At 38.8% G+C, this 18,434-nt stretch overlaps 3 protein-coding genes across 3 annotated transcripts; all 3 read right to left on the reverse strand.

The window, feature by feature from the left end:
* Positions 1-2,086: 2,086 nt before the first annotated feature.
* On the reverse strand, positions 2,087-3,040 carry LOC310829621 (olfactory receptor 11L1-like; the record flags this gene model as incomplete). Its single annotated transcript, XM_083708327.1, has 1 exon — positions 2,087-3,040. The coding sequence occupies one exon, from the start codon at positions 3,038-3,040 to the stop codon at positions 2,087-2,089; it is 954 nt and encodes a 317-aa protein (XP_083564453.1).
* A 3,237-nt stretch (positions 3,041-6,277) lies between these two features.
* On the reverse strand, positions 6,278-7,105 carry LOC310830543 (olfactory receptor 2AP1-like; the record flags this gene model as incomplete). The annotated part of the gene is made up of 1 exon (XM_083710324.1): positions 6,278-7,105. The coding sequence occupies one exon, from the start codon at positions 7,103-7,105 to the stop codon at positions 6,278-6,280; it is 828 nt and encodes a 275-aa protein (XP_083566450.1).
* Positions 7,106-17,274: 10,169 nt separating this feature from the next.
* LOC310830544 (olfactory receptor 11L1-like) lies at positions 17,275-18,099 on the reverse strand (the record flags this gene model as incomplete). Its single annotated transcript, XM_083710325.1, has 1 exon — positions 17,275-18,099. One exon carries the CDS (start codon positions 18,097-18,099, stop codon positions 17,275-17,277), a length of 825 nt encoding a protein of 274 aa, XP_083566451.1.
* Between the last annotated feature and the right edge of the window lie 335 nt (positions 18,100-18,434).

Here is an 18,434-nt window from a genome sequence, read left to right on the forward strand (position 1 = left end):
GACAGGGAGAAGTTTACCTGATTATTATGTTTGTTCCTGTGGGGGGGGGGGGATAGTGGTGTAGAAATGATGATTGTATAGAATCACCCGGAAGTGATTCTTAGAACTCCATCAAATCCATGTACAGCTGCTAATTGTTCCTAGAAAGATTTTGGTCTATCGTTTTCACAGGTTTCTGATAGCATATCAGTGTATCTGAAATGTTTTAGAATTATCTCAGTTTTATTGGTGTTTAATATGAATATATTTCCATTAGTTAAGCTATGTTATATTTGCATACCTTTATTATTTTTTTAAAAAAATTAACTGTTCCCATTAGTAAACATATTATATTTGGACAACTCCATCATTTTGCTTTATTATTCAATATACAGAATTATGCATACCTTCTATTTTTAAAATCAGTGCACACTTCACTTACCATTGCATGTTTCATGATATCTTCTTCTGTATAACTTAAATATTTTTAAATAAACAAAGTAAGAAACCCATTATTTCAATGAGTAAGTCAATGTGTTGAGATTCCTGCATTGCAGAGAGTTGGACTAGATGCTTGAGGTTCATTCCAACTTTACAATTCTATTATTCTTACAGCCATGTAAATAGACACCTAAATGAGAAACTTATATGGAGTGAAATTTGCAATGTTCTGAATTTTGCAGTGCAGTTCCCACATGAAGAAATGTTGACAAAAATACATACACATGTACAGTAAAATTCATACATTTGTGACACTAACATACAAAAATGCATTATATTAGGGCACATTATTTTCCAAAAATGTGTCTCTTAGGCAAAAATATATACAAACATGATGGAGTTTCATGAGGACTGTTGTATAATGCAAACTGATGTGGACATGTGGGAAATGAATATACTTAAGATTACAAAAATGAGAAATGGAGAGAAATTGAAATGGACAGATTCATACATCCCAAATGGTGATTTAACATTTTAGCGACTGCAGCACAAGTCATATTTCTTTATGTGTAGTTACCAAATATATTGAACAGGGATGAGAGGATTTCATTCAAATTGATATTTTTGTTCTTCTAGTCCATTCTTTCCATCTTGTTTCATAGATTCAATTGGGGGAATTTTATTTCCTTTTATGAATGCATCAGGCAAAGTTCCAAATTAAGGTTTAAAACTGCCATATCCATTAAAGATCCACAATGGAAAAGAGGCTCTTCTTAACCTTTTCACTTCATGACATTGTATCACTGCCCACTATGCCTCTGACATATTTATGCCTTCTCAGAAAAAAAAGTGGAAATCCTTTTTCCAATGGCATAAAATTGTAAGGTGCATTTTCAGCAAACCAAACAGCAGGCAAGTAAAGGACTAAAGTCTATAAACTCTAAATCAAGCATAGAAAGTTAATTTTCCATTTCAGTTAACATACCTTATTTAATAATTACATTTGCAAAAGCTGGAAATAAACATTTAAAAATCCATGTGTGGATTTTTGTTAAAGCCACAAGAGGAATGAAACAAATTTGAAGGGGGAGACTCTTTATCAGAATGTATATAGTGCAGTTATAAGAATGTCTCCTAGTAACTGTGTCTGTGTTCGAAATCTTTTCAAAAGGAAGCCAGTTTAGATCATTAGTGGCAATGGAGACTGCCTCTCAGTTCCCTGACTCAGCAGTGAAGTGGTAGACTAGGATTGAAAAACTTCAGCCCTGGAGGCCCATGGCAACCCTCCAGACATCCCTTTTGGGCTATTGGGATTCTTTCCAGACTACACATCTCCTCATGGTGTGACCCTTCTATAAGTGTGTTTGCCTGGTTAAACATGATCTCAAAATATGATAATGTTTCTTAATTACTTGAATGGAGGATGGACAAATAAGTGGGAATGTGTACAACCCTCTGATTTTCAATGGCTGAAATGTAGCCTATGTGCAAAGGAAAAGAACACATCTATTGGTTCATTCAGTTTGGGGTCGGTCCTCCCCATCACTGAAATGTGGCTAAGAAAGATCCACTAGATCTAATGCAGAAGAAATTCAGATATATCAATGGTGAAGTCCACCCATGAAGTCAGTGATAGTGAGAAGGTTTCCCATTTCCTCTAAAAAATTTAATAAGTTCTCTGAAACATCTGGAATGATTTTTTAATTGCTTCCTTTACATCTTTGTTCCTCAAGCTGTAGACAAGGGGATTGACTAGTGGGGTGAGCAAAGTGTAGAACAGAGAAAAGAGTTTCTTCAAGTCACTCAGTGAACTGATATTTGGTAAGACATAGACGATCATCAGGGAGCCATAGAAGCAAGCAACCACAGTCAAGTGAGAGGAGCATGTAGAGAATGCCTTTTGTTTACCAGTGGTGGATGGGATTCTTAAAATGCTCTTGATGATGAAAATGTAAGATGTCACAGTTATGATAAAGGGTGCCAGTGTACCTATGAAGGATATTATGAAGGCTGTAGTTTCAACCAGATCGGTATCATTACAGGAAAGTCTTATCATTGGGATCAAATCACAGAAGAAATGATTGATTTTGTTGGGTCCACAGAATTGCAGCTGAGATACCAAAAATATTATGAGACTGATAAACAGTGATCCACTGATCCATGATCCAGCAATAAGCATGATACAAATTCTTCCATTCATGAGCATTACATAATGCAGTGGTTTGCAAATGGCTAAGTAACGATCATAAGACATCACTGCTAGAAAGTAACATTCTGTAGTTGCGAGATAACCAAAGAAATACAGCTGGGCAAAGCATCCGTTAATTGAAATGGTTCTGTCCCCAGTCAGAAAACTGACCAGCATCCTTGGCATGATGGTTGAGCTGTAGCAAGTCTCCAGGCATGACAGGTTTCCCAGGAAGAAATACATGGGTGTGTGAAGATGCTGATTGAGGACTACTAGAATAATAATGAGAATGTTTCCAGCCATGGTCACAAGGTAGATAGGAAGAAAAAGTATGGAAAACAATGTCTGTAAGTCCTCACTATTAAAGTCCAAGAGGATGAATGCCACAGGAGCTGTTTGATTTTCCTCTTCTGTGTTGACATTCAGTTTCATCTAAGTAATATCAGATAATATTAATGAATATTTAGGTTTGAATACGTGATTGAGAAGTTACAGCCTGTTAGCTGTATTTATATCAAACATGATGAAATCAATGGACTTTTTATTATTATATTAACCTTCTATTGTTTTCTCTCCAAGAAGTGCAAGGTAATACACATTCCTCTCCCACCAGCTTCTATCCTCACCTTGTGAGGTTAGGATAAGGGGAAGCAAGGATTTGAAACTGGATTTTCCCAGGCATGATGTTTTCTAATCACTACTCCATTCTGGATTTCAAGACTAACGTAAGCCCCGTTGATTTAAAAAATCCAGCAGTGGTTTCTGGTGTATATCTATGAAAGTTAAGCAACCCACCATAACTCTTTTTAACTATGTTATGAAACTAAGAATGCTTTACATGTAAGTTCTTTTCTAAAGTTTCTAACAGTGATGGGCCACTATGGCTCTACTTATGTTATTGGACTACAAGTACCATTACTCTTGACCATTGACCGTGATGACAATGTATAGTTAGAGCTGGAGTCCATCTGGTTTGCAGTATTATTATTTTTCAAAAAAAATGTTGTTCCACTAAAAATCTGTAGCTTGATCATTTTCCTAGGCCTGTTTTACACATACTGAAGTTCTCTCAGGAACTCAGAAAGTTACTAGCCAGCTCATCCTTGCATGCAAAGAGCAGGAACAAAATTTATAGTAAAAAAAATATTTGACTAGAAATCCTGTCTACTAAGATGTACATCCTACTGAACTTAGTGTGGCTTGCTCCCAAACATAGTGTTTATAGGATTACAGTCATAAAAGGCTGAAAGCTGCTATGTTACCATAGATATAGCAATCTAAAATGTAGATTCCAAAAAGAAGTTATTTAAGTGATGATATCTGGATACCATAATTAGCTTTTCTTTCGTATACATGAGTTCAGAACAAGATGTATTATATCAGTGAAGAGACATAGGGGACTCCAACAGGCATATTTTAGGGTTTGCAGAACGAATAACAGCTAGATTGCTTTTAGGGCCACTGTGAATGGGGTCAGGTGTGAAATGGCAAGTCCTAAATCTTAAGTCCACTAAGTGGACTGCTGACAAGCCAAAAAGTAACATGTCCCACTACAATGACAACTTTCAGTTCTGCCTTAGCAGTTGTGGGTGATAGATCCCTCATTACATGATTCCAGTGTACAAGAGACTGGATAGGCCTATTATATTTTCATAATCATTTTCAGATCTTTTACATTAAACTGACAGATTAATGCATTGATCTAAATGGACATTACAAAATCCTAAGCACTTTATTTGGATTGTGTAGCACACCTGCAAATTGGTGCTAAAAGCTTTATTTCCATGGATCCTTACCTTATTACCAGAACACATTAGATGATGAATCCCATAAAGTTCTGGATCAATCTACTTTTCATTGTGGTATTCAACACACATCTGTTGTCAAATGTAAATTGCATGGATGTCATCCTATTACTGACAATCCCTCAAAACATCCATCTAGAAAATGTCCTTGCATGTTTGACAATTCTCTGTTTATATTGAAAATATGAATGTCTCTTGTTGGTTAATGTAACCCATTGCCAAATATATCTTATATAAAGTTATATAATGCACCTTGAAAAGTCTCACTGATAAATGGAAGAAACATTTCAAAATCATTTGGGAAATCATTGACTCCCCCATGATCAGTGGGTTACCTTAATGTTTGCAAATTCTCTGTAGTTTTTTCCCCCTGAGGTCAAGAGCTATGAAGAAATTCACTAGAAAAATAATCCCTGCCAGTAAATCTTGTGTTCAGAGCTCTATATGATTTTGTATATTTTTTCCACTTTTCCTTTATTTTGCAAGTTGCAAATCCATCTACCAACACTGAGATTGCCACTCAACCCAGGTTGTTATAATCAAGACAGTGAATACATTATAGTGTAATGCATGTTAGCAATTCCTGGGAAACATGTCATGTCTGGAGCCTTGCTCATTCTTCTGCTTGCTTTTAATGAACTTCTTCACCATACCTAGCTTTGAGATGAGTCAATCCTCACTTCACTAACTTTGTCTTTTAAGTGCCTAAAGACTCTTTGCAATGTTTTCCTGAAAATAGACTAACAGGCCTCTGCAAAATTAATTAACACTGAAATGGACACACAGGAAGGTAATTTATTTGTAAATATTTGTTAAACCATCATTTGATGACTGATATATGAACTTTTACTGTGTGCTATAATCAGTGCTTTTTTCTAGGAGTACGCATGGTTACGCATACCCCTAAACATTTTGAACTATAAAATTGTGCTTTTCTTGAGTCAAAATGAGAGTACCCCAAAACATTTTTTTAGGGGGGGAAGTGCAGGCTAGAATATATTCTTTTAAAGCAGGGTGAGGAACCTCAGGCCATGTTTACTCTCTAAGCTCCAGGCACACTTTCCATCCAGGTCATACCCTTCACTTGTCTTGCTTCATACCCTCCTCCAGTTCCTGGAAGGTCTCCCTGAACTCTAATAAAGCCCCTTGCCTGCTGGATTTGAGAGATGTCCATGAAGAAACATCTGGCATTTATGAAAAAAGTCCCCCCGCTTTAGTTTTAAAAAATGAATAGCCAATGTGGCTGGTACTTAGAACAATAGAAACACAGAAATATAAAGTTGAAAGGGGACCTAATGTTGGATGGTCATCTAATCCAGCCCCCTGCAGTGCAGGAACATTTTGCCCTTTTGTTTGAATGCCAACAGGAAGCTTAACTAAATAACAATTAAAAAGAGACTACTTTCCAGAGTCCTGTGTCCAAAGTGTAGACCCAATACAAAATATATAAAAAGTTTCTTTATTAGACACCAGACACCAGAAACATTCATACTGAGGATATAGAATGGTATCTACTTGATTTCTTATTATGCAGTTTCTCCCCCATTTCACCCTAAATTTCAATGAATTCTATGAAACACCTTGAACACTTTTTTTCTTGGCGTGTTCTTTATGCCATTGTTCTTCAAACTGCAGATAAGGGGTTGACCAAATGGTCTAAGGCATATATTGTGGTTGGAAGAACGCCTCCTGATAGTTGTGTCAGTGTTTAATGTCTTTCCAAATTGAGTGTCAACAAGAGCTACAAAGCAGACATTTTTCCAGGATCCTGCCTCTAAAATTATGATTTAACAACATGCATTAATATAACTTCCTTTATTAGTCAGCATAAATCGTTCACATTCTGAAGGTAGAAAGTTTTTCCTTAATAATAATGCCTCTGAAGCATCTTGCATGTTTTTTTAATTGCTTCCTTTACCTCTTTGTTCCTCAAGCTGTACACAAGGGGATTGACTAGTGGGGTGAGCAAAGTGTAGAACAGAGAAAAGAATTTCTTCAAGTCACTCAGTGAACTCATGTTTGGTAAGACATAGACGATCATCAGGGAGCCATAGAAGCAAGCAACCACAGTCAAGTGAGAGGAGCATGTAGAGAATGCCTTTTGTTTACCAGTGGTGGATGGGATTCTTAAAATGTTTTTGATAATGTAAACATAAGATGACACAGTTATGACAAAGGGTGCCAGAGTACCTATGGAGGATAGTATGAAGGTTGTAGTTTCAATCAAATCAGTCTCATTACAGGAAAGTCTTACCATGGGGGTGAAATCACAGAAGAAATGGTTGATTTTGTTGGGTCCACAGAAATTCAGTTGAGACATGAAGAATATTATTGGACTCATTGCCAGACACGCAATGATCCATGGTCCAACAATCAGCAGAATGCAGATTCTGTCATTCATAAGTATTGTGTAATGCAATGGTTTGCATATTGCTAAATAGCGATCATATGACATCACTGCTAGTAAGTAACATTCTGCAGCTGCAAGAGACCCAAAGAAATACAGTTGTGTAAAGCACCCTTTAATAGAAATAGTTCTGTCTCCAGTCAGAAAACTGACCAGCATCCTTGGCATGATGGTTGAGCTGTAGCAGGTCTCCAGGCAGGACAGGTTTCCCAGGAAGAAATACATGGGTGTGTGAAGGTGTTGATCAGTAACCACTAAAATAATAATGAGGATGTTCCCAGCCATGGTGACAAGGTAGATAGTTAGGAACAGTATGGAAAATAACATCTGCAGGTCATCCTTGTTAAAATCTAAGAGAATAAATGCTACAGGAGCTGTCTGATTTTCTTCTTTCTCATTGACAGTCAAGTGCATCTAAGGGATAATAGATAGCAATTAGGCATGAATATTTGAGGATCCTCAGAAGATTAGTTTATGACTTAGAGCAGACTGATTGAAATATATCGTTTTAACTCCAAGGAGTACAGCTGCACTCTTACACTAACCACCACAACATTCTGTGTCTCATGACCAACTCCCCCCCTTTATTTCAAAGGCTCTATTTTTGTTTTGTGAGTATATCCAGTATTAACTAGGAAAAATTAAACAAGAAATATTTTGCAAGAATATATTGCAAAATTCAGTATCACAATAAAATAATGTGTGTATGTGAAAGAAGTGGGTGCAACAGATGTGGGGAGCCTGCGGCTGTCCATTTGGGATTCAACATTTATTCATGATGGCCACAGATTCCAAATTCCTGGTTTTCATTGGTCTAATTGTTTTTCTTTAGTTACAATAAAGCTCATTCCGTTTAGTCTCTCAGAGCTCACACACTTACTCCCTAGTAGTGATGCTGGAAGATTCTGTTGAACACAAAAAATCAAGCGCATTTCCTTATGTTGAGCCCATCTGAACCCCCAAAATGTTTGCAATGATTCATTTCACCACACATCTCTACTAATATATTTTTTTAGAAACATGAACACTTTGTTTAAGGTACCGTATTTTTCGCTCTATAAGACACACTTTTCCCCTCCTAAAAAGTAAGGGAAAATGTGTGTGTGTCTTATGGAGGAAATGTAGGCTGTGCAGCTTTCACTGAAGCCAGATCAGCAAGAGGAATTGCTGCTTTCACTGCGCAGCAATCCCTCTTGCTGTTCTGACTTCGCTTACTGGAGAGGCGCTGCGCAGAGAGGGAAAGCTGCACAGTGCCCCTTCAGCAAAGCAGGAGGAGAAACCGAGCCCCTTCTGTTTCTCCTCCCGCTTTGCTGGAGAGGCGCTTCACAGAGAGGGAGAACTGTACAGCGCCCCTTGTCTAATCCCCTTTTGAAGTCACCCAAGTTAGTAGCTGTCGCTCAGTCTTGTAGCAAGTTCTGTCTTTTAACCATACATTGTGCAAAGTTCTTCTTTTTGTCTGTCCTGATCTCCTACCTAGCAGCTTCCTTGGATGTGTGTGGCGTGGAGGGGGGGTGATATAAGTATCTTAAAAGTTCAGGGTATCCTGATGAAACCCTTCGGTTGTTCATTAAATAGTTTAGTACAACATTTGATTCAGAATATTTTTTTTCTTGTTTTCCTCCTCTAAAAATGAGGTGCGTCTTATGGTGGGGTGAATCTTATGGAGCAAAAAATATGGTATTGGTAATGGTAAAAGATGGTTAAGTCCAGTCAAAGGCGTCTCATTGCTCATCTCGCTTTCAGGCTGAGGGAGCTGGAGTTTGTCCACAGACAGCTTTCCAGGTCATGTGGCCAGCATGACTAAACCACTTCTGGTGCAATGGAACACTGTGATGGAAGCCAGAGTGCACAGAAATGTCGTTTACCTTCCCACCACAGTGATACCTATTTATCCACTTGCACTGGCATGCTTTCAAACTGTTAGGTAGGCAGGAGCAGGGACAGAGCAACAGAAGCTCACCCCATTGTGTGGATTTGAACTGCCAACTTTCTGATCAGCAAGCCCAAGAGGCTCAGTGGTTTATACTACAGCACCACCCGCATCCACTTTATCCATTAATATTGCTAAGTAGTACATACTATTCCAAAAAGTAAACTATATAAAATAGAAGAATCATTTCAAAATCATCAAAAAGCCTGCTGATATAAGAAAGTGTTTTGTCACATGCCAAAGGTCATGTGACAAAAGAGGGTCCCTGTCTAAATCTCAGGCCAGGGGGAGTTTATGAGGCTTGGGCCTTGTAAATACGTACATAAGTCTTTTGGATATGGAAGAGAGAGAAGAGACTGACTGTCACCCAAGAAGATGGTGGCAGATAAAGAGGGCTTAATTCTCCATAAAATCAGATCCCTACAATGGCTGGAGCCAATGAGCCAAGCAAAAAGAATGCATATTCTATGGCACATGGAGAACAATTGATTAATCAGGTGTAAATCAGGAAAAGGTTGTTCCTTGTGGTGGCGCTGTCAGTGATGTGTTTTACTAGTAGTCAAAGACATTCCTGTTTGCCTAAGCATTTATTATTTAACATTGTTGTACATTACTGTGAAACATTTTGTAAAAAGCAATATAAAATATATAAATTAAAAATCAGATAAACAAGCAACAACAACAAAAAAATACCCCATTCACTGAGAGGACAGCAAAAATAAAACCAAAGAAAGGATGGAAGAAGCACAGGATTCAACAGAGTCTTGTATCATTTCCATAATGTTTCAGACTTGAAAAGCCTATTACAACATATAGCTGAGTTACATTTTACCTTAAGACACTGGGAGGCAACTGTGGAGGCCATCAGTGCCACAACCGGAACCATGTGATCAATAATGGGGAACCTATGGTTGTCCAGATGTAAGTCAAGGGTGGGGAAACTGTCACCTTCCACATGGACTTGTAGCGAAGCAGCATCTGTAGGGAGAGAAGTTCACCACTTCTGAGCCACAATAAAAATCACTTACACAGTGGTTGCTCTATCAGCACACCCTCTGTATCAACTGCTCCATCCCACTACCTCAAGGTGTGATTTCCCCCTCCTAGTTTGAACATAATGCACAATGTATCAGTGTGCCTCAGAGTATTTGATTTTCCCATAAGGAAGCGAGGGAAATAGAGTCCAAGTTGGCAGATCAATTTCTTAAGGGGCCACTAAGTATATCAAATCAGATATAGAACACAAAAGTCCTAGCTGACATGCTCAAAATACACAAATGCAATTCCATTGACATGTCTCTCTTCAAACATAACTGCCATTTGGTTTTTGGTCATTTGACTCCTAGTCCAAGAGAGAATAGATTGACTGATGCCATTTTAAATCTTCATTTTTACATCTTTTAACTCAAACTAGAAGTTAAATACATAGAAATTTAAATTGGCCTGAAACTATGTCCAACAACTTCATTCATATTCTGGACCAGATCACTGATTTCATGCTAAAGTGCTCCTTTCGAGGAGTTCTTACCTTAAAGCCACAACACACTGGATGGCTGAAGAGTTGGTTTTGCTTCATCTTAGAATGCAAAGTACTTGTAAAAGAATGGAAATAAATGCACTTTCTGCTGGTCTTCAGTGCACTCTATCATTTGAATGCATATTGTATCATGTATTCCATGAAAATTTGGCAATCCTCTGTAATAATGAAAAGATTATTGTCTCTGCTTGAACTGTGCAGCCATTGCTGCATATAACCAATTTATGCCTTATATAACCATCTAAATCTATCACTGCATCTGAAAAGTCTCACTGGGAATGGAGCATGCAAGAGTAAAAAAACAAAAACAAAAAACCTATCAAAATCATATGGGAAACCAAGGACTCCACAATGATTAATGAGTTTTCCGCGTTCTGAGAAATCCTTTGTAGATTTCCTCAGACCAAGAGCCCTGGAGAAATCATTGCACCATCTGGACTAGGATTCAGGATTTTAGCTGATATATGTTCATTTGTTTTGTCCTTTTGTATGTTTCAAATGTCTGGCAGCAGGGAGAGTACCACTCTGTCAACATCAGCTTTTCTCAGTCTTGGGTCCCCAGATGTTGTTGGACTACAACTCCAGTCATCCCTGATCCCTGGTCCTGCTAGCAAAGGATGATGTCCATCAGCATCTGGAGTCCTAAGGTTATGAAAGTCTGATCTAGATGTTCTAATCAGAATAGTGATAACCATGTGCTGGTAACAAGACAAACTAGCTCCAGTTTTTGTCAAGGATGGGCATAGAAACAATTCTGAAGTTGCCTTTCCTATCCAATTACTGTTCTGCAAGCAATCCCATTTCATTTCCTTATGAGTATTATAAGGAGATGATGGAATGGCTTCTTAAGATGTGTATGATGTAGCAACATTCCTGGGGAGAGGACAGATCACATACAAAATGGGAGTACTAGGAGAAATTAATAAAATGCAGATAATTTTTTGTCATGTTTTTTAAAAATAGAATGTGGAGAGGTGGAGACCTGAATATAAGAGTGGGGGGGGGGGTGATGAGAAAAGTAAATAAACTAAAATTGAAAGGCTCACCAATCCCATGAATGTGGGTAGTGGAATGCTGATTTGAATAGAAAGCTCCTAAACAAAAATATATAATGTAGCTGAAAGGTTTTCTGATAGTTGTGTTAGAATTTGAATTTCTGTCAACTTAAACACAAACAGGAAGTCTACATATATGATTGCAAAACAGACTGATTTCTGGACCTTGCCTCTGAAACAAACATTGACAAAATGCATTAAGATTTCTTTCTTTATTCAATAGCTTAAAACATCAACATCATGGAAACAAAGAGGTTTCCACCTTGTTTCCCACACTTTAGAGGTAAAAGAGTCATCCTGGTTTTTCTTCTGAATTTTAATAAATTCTATTGAACATTTTGAAGAGTGTTTTCTTTATGGCTTCCTTCACTTCTTTGTTCCTCAAACTGTATACAAGGGGGTTGACTAGGGGAGTGAGCAATGTGTAGAACAGAGAGAATACTTTCTTCAAGTCGCTCAATGAATTCATGTTTGGTAAGACATAGACTATCATCAGGGAGCCATAGAAGCAAGCAACCACAGTCAGGTGAGAGGAGCATGTAGAGAATGCCTTTTGTTTACCAGTGGTGGATGCAATTCTTAAAATGCTGTTGATGATGAAAGCATAAGATGTAAGTGTTATTAGAAAGGAAGGCAGGATGCCTATACAGGAGACAATAAAGGATGCAATTTCAACAAAATATGTATCATCACAGGAGAGTCTTATCATTGGGATCAAATCACAGAATAAATGATTGATTTCATTTGGTCCACAGAATCTTAGTTGAGATATCAAAAATATTATAAGACTGATACTCAGTGATCCACTGATCCATGATGCAGTGATTAGCATGATGCAGATTCTGCTATTCATCAGCAATGTGTAATGCAATGGTTTGCAAATTGCTAAATAGCGATCGTAAGACATCACTGCTAGAAAATAGCATTCTGTAGCTGCAAGATAACCAAAGAAATACAGCTGGGCAAAACATCCGTTAATTGAAATGGTTCTGTCCCCAGTCAGAAAACTGACCAGCATCCTTGGCATGATGGTTGAGCTGTAGCAAGTCTGCAGGCATGACAGGTTTCCCACTTTGGAATCATGCTTAGGATATGTAATTCAGCCAATCACATTTTAGGTATATTACAGTAGTGAAAACAATAATCCAAATAGTGCAATGTGTACATGTTGGCCTGAGGAAAAAAACCTGCTGTGATATTTCTAGTGTTCTAAATCCGAAGCAGCCATTGTCTGTTCTTCAGATGTTGTTGGACTCTAATTCTTATCAGTTCCCCCCTCCCCCCACCAGCATAGTCAATGATGAGAAATGATGCAGGTCAGCGGGGGAAAGAATGTCCACTTTAAGAATGGGCTGCACAGAGGGCATTTTGCATAGGTGCATCCAAATCAGGGTAGCATTGCTGCTTTTGCATTCTTTTACTGGTGTCTATTAAGGTAGCCAGTGAAGCAGCACTAAAGAAGAGAACAGAAGGGGGGCTAAATTTCCATTAAAACTGCATAATCTAATTTCTATGTAATTTTGAAAGGAATGGAGAAAGAATCAATAGGTGGCCAGTATCTCTGTACGGTCCACTTTCTGGAAGCTAAGTGCTCATGGGAAACTTCAAAGTTCCTGTCCTCCCTTCTTACAGTCATTTATTCTTAAACCTTGAACCAGAGTGTCCTTCAAATAGATAAATGATGGACCTATGTAAACTAGGACCCTTGGCCACACTAGCTAACTTTCTGCATGGAAATTATAAGTTGCAGACTCCTAAGAAATCATAGAATCATAGAATTGACTCTAGTTGTGACCATGGGGGTCATCTAGTCCAACTTCCTGCAATGCAAGAATCGTCCACCCAATATGGGGCAAAAATAAAGCAGAAAGTGAGTTCCAAATTTCAGTGGCATCTTGGCTTATTTCCTTTATGTCTCAGTGAAGACAATCCATCAGAGCGCTTTGCTGGAGCTTGGTCTCAGCTCCTGCCAACCTAGCAGTTTGAAAGCATGTCAAAGTGCAAGTAGATAAATAGGTACCATTCCGTTCCAGCGGGAAGGTAAACGGCGTTTCTGTGCGCTGCTCTGGTCTGCCAGAAGTGTCTTAGTCATGCTGGCCACATGATCCGGAAAAACTGTCTGCAGACAAATGTCTGCTCCCTCGGCCAGTAAAGCGAGATGAGCGCTGCAACCCGAGTCATTCGCGACTGGCCTTAACTGTCAGGGGTCCTTTACCTTCACATATGAGAAAATATATGTCTCTGGTTCTGAATCAGGTGATAAAGAGTTTTCAGGTGTCATTACCTTAAAGCCAGAATGCCCTCAAAAGTTGATTGCTTGTTGTTTTTCCTATTCCAAAAAAAATCTGGATAATGGACTTCATTGAACAAACAGTTTCTTTAGCACATAGCAACTCTCAAATTTATGAGAGGGGACAATCTTCCAACTAGGGACAATCCTCCAAAAAAATCAATCTATCTGAAAGGTTTTGAAACTTCTGTTATAATAAATATGTAGATAGCTGTCTTCTTCAGAGGTGTCATCCATTACTGAATATAATCTATAACATAAATTAACCTCTCAGTTCAATTTATAAATCAGAAAAATCTCACTGGAATATGAACACGGAGAAGAAAACACAGAAAGCACAAGGGAAATCAATGATTCCCCTTTGATTTCTGGCATATTCTCTTGGGCGATCTGCAGAGAATTCCATGAAGAAATCTGTTCAAAACTCGCACCATCCAATTTAGATCAGGATTCCATCTATGTGTGATCTGTTATTTTTTATGCAATCCAGGTTGCTCAAACCAGGCAGAAACTACTGATCATTCTGCATGTTTAAGATATTTGCTTTACCTTTTTATTTATTTTACTTGCCACTATTCATATCCCCCCCCCAAAAAAAACCCCAATGGGATGACCATACACTATTGTTCAAACATACATATAGCATACACACAGCCCGTACCTTCAGATAATCCATCCAGATAATCCGAGGAAGGAAGTTATTGCCCTGTTTGTGCTCATGGAAAGAGGGAGTTAATTGTGATTTGAGGACCCGATCCCTGTGGGACACGTGGACACAGTATATTAGGTTAATGGGCAAGAAAAGGCCACAACTTTATTGATTACAGCATGTGAGAAGATATTGGCTTAGGCATTGGACCACAGCAAATTTGACTCCACCCACTCGGAGAGGGGTGAATCTGATGAGGGGTTAACCACCAGTAGGGGAAGCCTGTTGATGCCAATACAACTATAAGCTCTTCCCTGATGTCACCGAGGGTCGTGCCATGGCCCCCCGCCACACAGGGCATCGGACAGGATCCACGACCGCCAGATTCCTTTAACGGAATACCCATAAGTGAAGGGGTAGGCGATGGCCACACCCTGCCCTTCCATACACCAACAACACATTCCAATGCCTAACTGCCAAATACCAATAAAGTTGTGACGATTGCTACGAGGTAGGCGAAAAAAACCAAGAGGCCGGTGCCAATTTGCCAATTGTAAAAAGCTCCTCCCAGGCCCCCTGGGCAACCAGGGCGACCAACCATGGGTCCATAGCAAGGTCGAGCAAGAAGCGATGCCCTAAAGGGAGTGGTGGGTGGATGACTTGTGGAAAATCTGAAGCACAATGGTGGGAGAGCTGCCGTGGCTGCATTTGAGCAGCTAAACCATGCCCCCCACGGTGGCACCCAATTGGGTGTCCAACTGGGAGGCTTGGCGCGCAAGCGATGATGAGAGGGCAGGGGGCAGAATGCCTCCTGCGTGACGCGGGAATCGTCTCCCACTCACAATCCCTCCCCTCCTGAAGAAGGAGAGGCTTTATCAGATAGGAAATTATTTCCACCACCATCACAGTAGTGGGTTTTATCTACTGCAGCACCATAACTGGGAATTAACATCATTCAGTCACAGTTTCTCAATTTCCTAGTCATAGCTTCAGTTTTCCAAAATTCCACATCAGTTTACAATTTAATTTTAAGAAGTCTTATTGACAATAGAACTTGTGGACATCCTATGAAACTGATTTTTTAAAGATTGAGGAGAAATAAAAGAAATCACTTCTTTATGCAGTGCGTAGTTGCCTGCTTCCACAGGATGTGATGATACCCACCAACATGGATGGCTTTAGAAGAGAATTAAACAAATTCATGCTCTGCCTTGGAGGCAGCAATGCTTCTGAATACCACTTGCTGGAAACCATAGGTGAGGTGAATGCTGTTGTGCTTGAATCTTCTTGGTGGATTCCTACAGCCATCTAGTTGGCCATCGTGAGAACAGGATGCTGGACTTGATGCCAAGGGCCTGACACAGCAGGCTCTTCTTAAAATTATTGAGAATTACTCAAAATACAAACATGTTTCTTTGCAATTGTCTCTAACATACACATATTTGCAAATACATTACCCCTAACATAATGCATATTTTCACTAATATACGCCTTTTTGTATACATTATGTGACGTCAGAAGTGCATTGCAAAATTCAAAGAAGGGAGGATTTTTAAAGATGGCAATGTTTTGGTTCATGTATTATTTCAGAAAGGGTGAATTTGGTAAGTTCACGTTGAAATGAGAATCAAAATAAATTACCGTATTTTTTGCTCTATAAGACACACTTTTTGCCTCCTAAAAAGTAAGGGGAAATGTGTGTGCGTCTTATGGAGCGAATGCAGGCTGCGCAGCTATCCCAGAAGCCAGAATAGCAAGAGGGATTTCTGCTTTCACTGCGCAGCGATCCCTCTTGCTGTTCTGGCATCTGAGATTCAGAGTATTTTTTTTTCTTGTTTTCCTCCTCCAAAAACTAGGTACGATATTCCCTCTCCAAAATCGTGGGAGTTTTGAGGGCCAGAAATAAATTGCTTCAGGTCTTGGATCAAATTGCAAATTTGGGTCTCAGCTACCCATTCCCCCACTCTAAACGCCCCAATTCTAGAAGTCAACAGTTCAAAACAATTTCCATAAAGTACCTGTGAATAGTTCAAAGACTGTGTGTGTGTGTATGTATGTATGTATCATAGCTGTCAATGTTTCCCTTTTTTAAAGGGAAATTCCCTTATTCCGAATAGGATTCCTTGCAAGAAAAGGAAAAAGTTGACAACTATGGTGTTTATTCCTTAGCCTACTACAGAATGGAGAGAACAGACTCTTGAACCCATTGTTTACAAGCAGTTTGGTCTGATCCATCAGCGCTCTTCTTATGTCTTTAGTATTTTCCCTTCCATTTCCAGTAACACATATTTTCATGTTTCAACCATTTACAAGTTCTCAGATTATTTGACCTCTTAATCTCTTCTCCCTTATGTGTAGGTGCCTGTGTATTTTGTTATGAAATATTATTGTATTATTTCAGAATCACTTAAAAGTTCTTATTCATACTAATTTTCCTCCTTTATTTTACATTTGACAGTTGACAGACCTTACCCTTTCTGACCACACATATTGTCAACAAATGATGTGCATTTGTTGCTTGCTTGGAATTACACATTGATCCTTCCTGCAGTCAAAAGGTCAACAGCAATCTGTTTATGCCCCTAAACTTCCTGTTTCTTAGCTGCCCAAAGCCAGCTTGAATATCATCACATATGATAGGCATTTAGAATTCTGGAGTTATATGTTACATACTTGGGAACTTTCATAGCGCCTGAAACTCTGGAGTCTATATTGGTAACCTTCCTTTGTTATTTCTGGGAAATTTTGTGACGTGCTGTGAGATTGTTTCTTTCTTTCATTGCAAAACACAGCAATGTTGCATTCAATAACCAATATGTAACCAAAGTGTAAAATTCATTTCAAATAAAATTATTATTTTTTTCAAATTCCTTCCTTGATAAACAAAGCAGAGGCAAAATACATTAATTAATTACATTAATGACCTGTTTTTGTAAGCATTCATATTGTGAAACCAATGCAGTCAATGTTTTCCACACTTTTTGACCTGAATTCTAATCAGTTCTGTGAAGCAGCTTGAAAGTTTTCTTTGCTGCATCCTTTACCTCCTTGTTCCTCAAACTGTATATAATGGGGTTGACCAGTGGTGTGAGCAGAGTGTAGAACAGAGAAAAAAGTTTTTTCAAATCACTCAGTGAACTCATATTTGGTAAGACATAGACAATCATCAGCGAACCATAGAAGCAAGCAACCACAGTCAGGTGAGAGGAGCATGTAGAGAATGCCTTTTGTTTACCAGTGGTAGATGGGATTCTTATAATGTTTTTGATGATGCCAACATAAGACGATATGGTTATTAGAAGAGGTGGCAGAGTGCCTATAGAGGAGATGATGAAGGCTGTCATTTCAACTAAATCAGTCTTATCGCAGGAGAGTCTTATCACAGGGGTTAAATCACAGAAGAAATGATTGATTTTGTTGGGACCACAGAATCTCAGCTGAGATACTAAAAATATTATGATGCTGATACCCAATGAGCCAGTGATCCAAGACCCAGCAATGAGCATGATGCAAATTCTGCCATCCATGAGCATCACATAATGCAGTGGCCTGCAAATTGCTAAGTAACGATCATAAGACATCACTGCTAGAAAGTAACATTCTGTAGCTGCAAGGAACCCAAAGAAATATAGCTGTGCAAAGCATCCATGAACAGAAATGGATCTGTCCCCAGACAGAAAACTGACCAGCATCCTTGGCATGATGGTTGAGCTGTAGCAGGTCTCCAGGCAGGACAGGTTTCCCAGGAAGAAATACATGGGTGTGTGAAGATGCTGATCAAGGACTACTAGAATAACAATGAGGATGTTCCCAGCCATGGTCACAAGGTAAACAGGCAGAAACAGTATGGAAAATAAAACCCACAGATCTTCATTATTAAAGTCCAAGAGGATAAACATTATGGTCTCTGTTTGATTTCCATCTCTATCATTGTTTTTCAGTTCCATCTAAATAAATAAGACATTATTAAGAAAGAATTCGACTTGAGCATTTGATTCTGGATTCACTTTAATTCATAGGATTATATCAATGACATTCTAAAGGATGGTAGCTTGTAAACCCGCATTTAAGCAAACAAAACTCTCTGTATTGGGTTACATCACAGCACTGACAACAGCGATCCAAATATATCATTGACACAAGCTATCCGCTG

This window comes from Podarcis gaigeae (assembly GCF_964106915.1).
Source record: "Podarcis gaigeae genome assembly, chromosome: 13".
Classification (NCBI taxonomy): Eukaryota; Metazoa; Chordata; class Lepidosauria; order Squamata; family Lacertidae; genus Podarcis; species Podarcis gaigeae.